Source organism: Vigna unguiculata, unplaced genomic scaffold (genome assembly GCF_004118075.2).
Source record: "Vigna unguiculata cultivar IT97K-499-35 unplaced genomic scaffold, ASM411807v1 contig_522, whole genome shotgun sequence".
Taxonomy (NCBI): domain Eukaryota; kingdom Viridiplantae; phylum Streptophyta; class Magnoliopsida; order Fabales; family Fabaceae; genus Vigna; species Vigna unguiculata.
In genome coordinates, this window is record NW_021011239.1 from 49,238 (window position 1) to 56,248 (window position 7,011).

General features: G+C 38.9%; 1 protein-coding gene across 1 annotated transcript; it reads right to left on the reverse strand.

The window, feature by feature from the left end:
- Positions 1–276: 276 nt before the first annotated feature.
- On the reverse strand, positions 277–1,992 carry LOC114172271. Its single transcript, XM_028056858.1, has one exon. The coding sequence runs from the start codon at positions 1,990–1,992 to the stop codon at positions 277–279; it is 1,716 nt and encodes a 571-aa protein (XP_027912659.1).
- Between the last annotated feature and the right edge of the window lie 5,019 nt (positions 1,993–7,011).

Below are 7,011 nucleotides of genomic sequence, written 5' to 3' on the forward strand. Positions count from 1 at the left end.
ATACGACCACAAACTGGTCCAAGCAAGATCGGAAAATGCGATTCATATAATCCATAAAAATTGCAGGAGCATTCGTCACTCCGAACGGCATCACCACATACTCATAGTGTCCATAACGTGACCGAAAAGCTGTCTTTTGAACATCATTTGGCTTAACCAACATCTGATGATATCCTGACCTTAGGTCAATCTTTGAAAACACACCGGCGCCTCTCAACTGATCCAATAAATCCTCGATCCTAGGCAAAGGGTACTTGTTTTTAATCGTGACTTTGTTCAGCTGTCGGTAGTCAACACACAACCGTGAACTCCCATCCTTCTTTTCACAAGCAAAACTGGAGCTCCCCATGGTGATACACTTGGACGGATAAATTTCTTTTCCAAGAGATCTTCTAACTGCTTTTTCAATTCTGCAAGCTCGGCGGGGGCCATTCTATATGGAGCTACTGACACCGGACCTGCTCCTGGCACTAAATCAATTGCAAATTCGACTTCCCGACTTGGTGGTAACCCTGGGACTTCTTCTGGAAAAACATCCGCGAATTCCTCCACTACTGGTATGCCAGTGATTTTCTCTTCTGTGTTCTTCGGTTTTTCTTCTTCAACCCATACTACGTAGCATTCAGCTCCTTCTCTGATCTCCTGTATGACCGCCCGTGATTTTACAATCTGCCCATCTTTTATGTCTGGAACAACCACCTTTTGTTTCCCACAATCTATGATGACATCATTGGTCGTCAACCAATCCATCCCTAAAATCACATCCAACCCTTCCAGTGGCAAGCGTACCAAGTTAACCGTGAACTTGCGTCCAGCTATTTCAATCGGACACCCAACGCAAACTGAACTGGTTGAGACTTGTCCTGATGCTGGCGTAGAAACCACTAACTCACATCCGAGATCACGGACTGGTAACCCGAGCCTTTCCGAACACATCAAGGATACAAACGAATGCGATGCACCCGAATCAAACAGAACATTCACACGTTCACCAAACAACAAACAAGTATCCTGAATTAATTTACCTGACTTATTTGCCTCTGATCCAGACATAGCGAACACCCTTCCTGCTGCCTTCGTCTTTTCTCCGAAAGACTTTTGCTGCTGCGGAGGTGCTCCAGACTTCTTCTCAGGACAAGAGTTCGCAAAGTGACCTGGCTTCTGGCAATTGTAGCATTTCCTCTCGTCTGGCTTTGCCCCATGGAGTTTAGGACAATTACGCCGGAGATGAGCTCCTCCACATTCATAGCACTTCATCAATCCCTGTCCACCACGCTGAGGTCTAGAATAAGGTTTCTTCTGTTGTCTACCTCCAGTGTTATTACCAGGGTGTGACCTCATAACTCGATGCGGGTCCGCTTCCAATTGTTCTATCATCTTCGCCTGCTCTACTAAAAGTGGAAACTCTCTGATCCTCATAGGCATTATCACCTTCATCAGATTGTGACGCAATCCCCTTTCGAATTTTCTGCACCGCCACTCTTCACTCATGTTCTGAGAGTAGAATCGAGCTAGATATTCAAAGCGATCAACGTAAGCTTGCACTGATTTGTCTCTCTGAAGTAGTGTCAAAAATTCTGCTTCCCTCTCATGTCTAGCGCTATCTGGAAAGTACTGCCCCATAAACTTTGTCCGGAAACTTGTCCAATCGATGACCTCGTTACGAGCTTCCATCATCCGTTGCATGCCTCCCCACCAGTACTCAGCCTCGCCATTAAGCAAAAAAATAGCATACTCCAGCTTTTGTGCGTTACTGCAGCCGAGCACCCGAAAAATCTTCTCAATCTCTCGAATCCATGCATCTGCCTCATCTGGAGTTGCTTTACCATCGAACTTTGGCGGTTTGTGACGCATGAATTCATTCATACCATTATGTTGCACTGGTGCGTGCACCGCCTGCGGTTGTTGGTGTTGCATTGCGTCGACCAACCGCTGAATAGCTTGAGCCATTTCGTCAACAGAGTTGGTCGAATTCTGAGATCTACGTGCCATTGTTCTAATATGTATATAATCAAATAATTACCAGTTAAATATTATAAAACACAATACAATTCAAAGTCACACAACATCAACTAGACGAGCTCACTCCCCACAATCCCAAAGTTTTTTCGAAAACCTGGCTCTGATACCAAAATGTAACACCCCAATTTCGGGACGTCACGGAACGTAAAAAAAATTTTACGATTCGCGGAAAAAGAATTAACCATTGAAAATGTTCTAATTAAAACCTTTTAACTTAAAAGTAAATAGGTCATCCAAATGTTAACTTGAAATAATAATATTAATAAATAAACAAAGTTCCAACTAAAATCTAGAAATTAAAAGAAAATAGTCTTCCATGTTCAATATACTAGGAATCCAAAATAAAATCTCATAGTCTTCACTGTTTAATTTAAATCAACAAAATAAACCATAAATCCCCGAGTCCACTCCATCCTTTCCGATATCTACTTCGAGTCAGAATTATCTGCATTACCGTCTGCTCCCGCATAACACACACGTTATACGATCATCGCACAGGCAACAAACATACAACAAACAAATAGGGGTAAGCTAACCATAAACAATGATATTCATAAAAGAAATTTATACATAAAATATATGTCTAAAAATACTTAACGTCGCATTCCAGAAACAATTAACCAAAATCAAAATAATCATGCTAAATTAAGTATAACATCACACTCATCTCAATTCTTCAAATATAGTAATCATAACAATCCTTGGTTTTCCGCGGCCTCTCACCCCACAACAACATCTAGTTTCCTAGAACAGATGGTTTGATGTGTCCTGCTTAATGCAGCCAGACTGTCTCCCTTATTCCTCAAGGAATTATGAGTAAAAACGTCGATGCATCGCACATCGAGCACTATACTCGCAACGAGCCGAAATAAGGAGAAAACATCTTTCCCCTCCCCACTGCTTCACACAGGCGAGAGGGTACAACACTCTAACCAATCCTCTACCACTGCTTCACACAGGCGAAGAGGACCCCTTTCCACTGTTTCACACAGGCGAAAAGAGTCTCCACTGGGCTCCTAGGTACGGAAAACCTCACACAACATTTAATTCCACCAAGAGCTCTTCAAGCAAGACAAACACTTCCAACATACAACACATAAAAATCACATATCGGCAACAAAGTACTCACCACCACCTCATGCATAGCAACCCAAGTCCATAATGAAAACAAAATTCATATTCCACACCTAATTCATGTGATCAAATAATTAAACCATTGAAACACCAATACATATAATATATTCAGCCATGAAAACAAGAACCTGCTCCATGTTTTTACCAACCAATTACCACCCACTAACAAGTACATATTTGAAGAACAACAGAATGAAGCTGCACCAAGATAAAACTAACGTAAACAGAATACAAGCATCCCACCCAAACCATATTTTCCTTATCTCATACATATCCAATCAGTCACGCATACCGAAGAAAAAATAATAGACACCATTGTATCATGCATTCACGTGGGAAAACATAGAAAGAGTGAAGAAAGAGGAAATAAAAAAAAATGAACCAACATACAACGTAAAAAAAGCTAAAGAACCACTGCACCAATTTAATGACCACGGCACCTCACAAATATCAAATGCAGTAATTTGTCTACCACAATCTCCTATTGGGCCCCACATGCTAAAGTTAAATTTAAAAGGGTTTGTTTCCATAAGCCTATTGGTGTTTAATGTGGATAGTCCCTGACACATAAAGAATGGAAAGAGAAAATAAAGAACCCGTATGGAAAGCTTCACTGCATCAACGAAAAATAGGAAAACCAGATTATTGGCAAGCACGTAACCTTATGCATGAATCAAACGTAACTGCAGCAACGCACATAACCACCTTGCACCCATGCAAAAAGATATGAAACACAAACCGCGACCCTACAAAACTGTGACAGCACCATGTATATTGACCCATAGTAATCTTCATGATTCATACTCGAATAAGTACCCATCCAACAGAGTATCATGAAAATTTGGAAAAAAAATAACCACCATGCATTAAACCCAACAGGAACCAAACCCCAACGAAATGCATGCGTCATTTATCAAAAACAAAGCCACCAAGAAATCATGCAGACACGCATACAGATGTTAACGGTAATCAAAGGAAACTACACCATTCAATTTAACAACAACCACCTCAAAGCTTTATTCATCAAATAATCAAGGAATAAAGAAAAAAAAAAAAGACCAAGAACAACAAACTTCAAACGAAAAGAAAAGAAAAGGTCAACTTCCCCTACCTCTCTTGATGATTCCTCTTCTCTATCAGAGTCACTAAAAACTCTAACTTCCACTCTTCCTCTCTTTTCCTTCTCCCGTCTCACCCCCTTCTCTTCTAAGGAATATTTCTAGGGTTTTACTTTATCTATTCTCACCTAATAATTCTGTTATGATTCTCTCAGTTTAAATTATTTCACTGGCCCATTTTATTTTTCTTATCTTTTAACTCCAAAAGATAAAAACCAAAACAGAAAGATAAAACAGAAAAGAAAAATAAGCACATGAAGAAAATAAAGTGGCTGCTGTGTGCTTGAACCCAATATTTCCGCATGCAGCATGCTTGGAAACCACAACCCCATTCACTCCCCATGGGTCCCATCCCTTCCAAAGAGAAGAAAAACTTTATTTAAAATAAAACACAACATTAAGGCCTTTTCCGTCCGCAAGGTTCGAACCCCTGCACCTGCTCATCAATGCACGGAACTCCCACCACCAGGCTACATGCCATCACGTGATTTAATTTGCATTATAAGCATTAAAGTCTTATACTCTACAAACCATAATTTCTTAAAGTAGATAAATAGCAACTCTAATTACCTATTTAATTAAATTTAGTCCTAGATCATGACTAAATTTATTTATAGATCCATACCAGAATATAAATCACTATTTAATTTTTACCTAAAATGTTCCAAGTTGTTCGTGGATCTTACAACAACAATGTTGTAAGCCAAAGATTGGTGGAGAAAGTTCAGTTACCAACAAGCTTTCATTTGAATCAAGCAAGGATCAAATTCAGTACAGGACAATGTGTGAAAGAAGTATTATGTGATATTGCTCCCACGAACTCTTGTCATCTTCTTTTGAGATGGGCATGGCTTCATTTTAAAACGCTTAATCTTGATGAACGTTCCCTTTATTTGAGGCATGAGGGACATGAAATGAAGTTGAAATTTATAATACCAAGACAAGCCAGTAAGGATCAACATAGGCTGAAGGAGAAAATAGAAAAAGAAGAAATATAAAATGAAAAGGGAAGGGAAATTGAAGAAAAAGAAAAGGGAGAAAAGATAAAGATGATGGAAAAGGAAGTAGACAAACATGGTGTTTAATCGAAGGCCACCCATGTTTAGTTGCATTCGTTTAGGAAAGCGACAACAATGTTGTAAGCCAAAGATTGGTGGAGAAAGTTCAGTTACCACCAAGCTTCCATCCAAATCAAGCAAGGATCAAATTTCTTACAGGACAATGTGTGAAAGAAGTATAATGTGATATTGCTCCCACGAACTCTTGTCATCTTCTTTTGAGATTGGCATGGCTTCATTTTAAAATGCTTAATCTTGATGAAAGTTCCCTTTATTTGAGGCATGAGGGACATGAAATGAAGTTGAAATTTATGACACCAAGACAAGCCAGTAAGGATCAACATAAGCTGAAGGAGAAAATAGAAAAAGAAGAAATATAAACGGCAGAAGAAAGGGAAATTGAAGAAAAAAAAAAGGAAGAAAAGATAAAGATGATGGAGAATGAAGTAGAGAAACAACGTGTTTGATCGAAGACAACCCATTCTTAGTTGCATTCGTTTACGAAAGCGACAACAATGTTGTCAGCCAAAGATTGGTGGAGAAACTCTAGTTATCACGAAGCTTTCATCCGACTCAAGCAAGGATCAAATTCAGTACAGGACAATGTGTGAAAGAAGTATTATTTGATATTGCTCCCACGAACTCTTGTCATCTTCTTTTGAGATGGGCATGGCTTCATTTTAAAATGCTCAATCTTGATGAACGTTCCCTTTATTTGAGGCATGAGGGACATGAAATGAAGTTGAAACTTATGACACCAAGACAAGCCAGTAAGGATCAACATAGGCTGAAGGAGAAAATAGAAAAAGAAGAAATATAAACTGCAAAAGGAACGGAAATTGAAGAAAAAGAAAAGGAAGAAAAGATAAAGATGATGGAAAAGGAAGTAGAGAAACAAGGTGTTTAATCGAAGGCCACCCATGTTTAGTTGCATTCGATTACGAAAGCGACAACAATGTTGTTAGCCAAAGATTGGTGGAGAAAGTTCAGTTACCAACAAGCTTTCATCTGAATAAAGCAAGGATCAAATTCAGTACAGGACAATGTCTGAAAGAAGTATTATGTGATATTGCTCCCACGAACTCTTGTCATCTTCTTTCGAGATGGGCATGGCTTCATTTTAAAACGCTTAATCTTGATGAATGTTCCCTTTATTTGAGGCATGAGGGACATGAAATGAAGTTGAAATTTATGATACCAAGACAAGCCAGTAAGGATCAACATAGGCTAAAGGAGAAAATAGAAAAAGAAAGAATAGAAAAAGAAGAAATAGAAACTGCAGAAGGAAGGACAATTGAAGAAAAAGAAAAGGAAGTAAAGAAAAAGATGATGGAAAAGGTTGTAGAGAAACAAGGTGTTTAATCGAAGGCCACCCATGTTTAGTTGCATTCGTTTACGAAAGAGATAACAATGTTGTAAGCCAAAGATTGGTGGAGAAAGTTCAGTTACCAACAAGCTTTCATCTGAATCAAGCAAGAATCAAATTCAGTACAAGACAATGTATGAAAGAAGTATTATGTGATATTGCTCCCACGAACTTTGTAATCTTCTTTTGAGATGGGCATGGCTTCATTTTAAAACGCTCAAACTTGATGAATGTTACCTTTATTTGAGGCATGAAGGACATGAAATGAAGTTGAAATTTATAATACCAAGACAAGCCAGTAAGGATCAACATA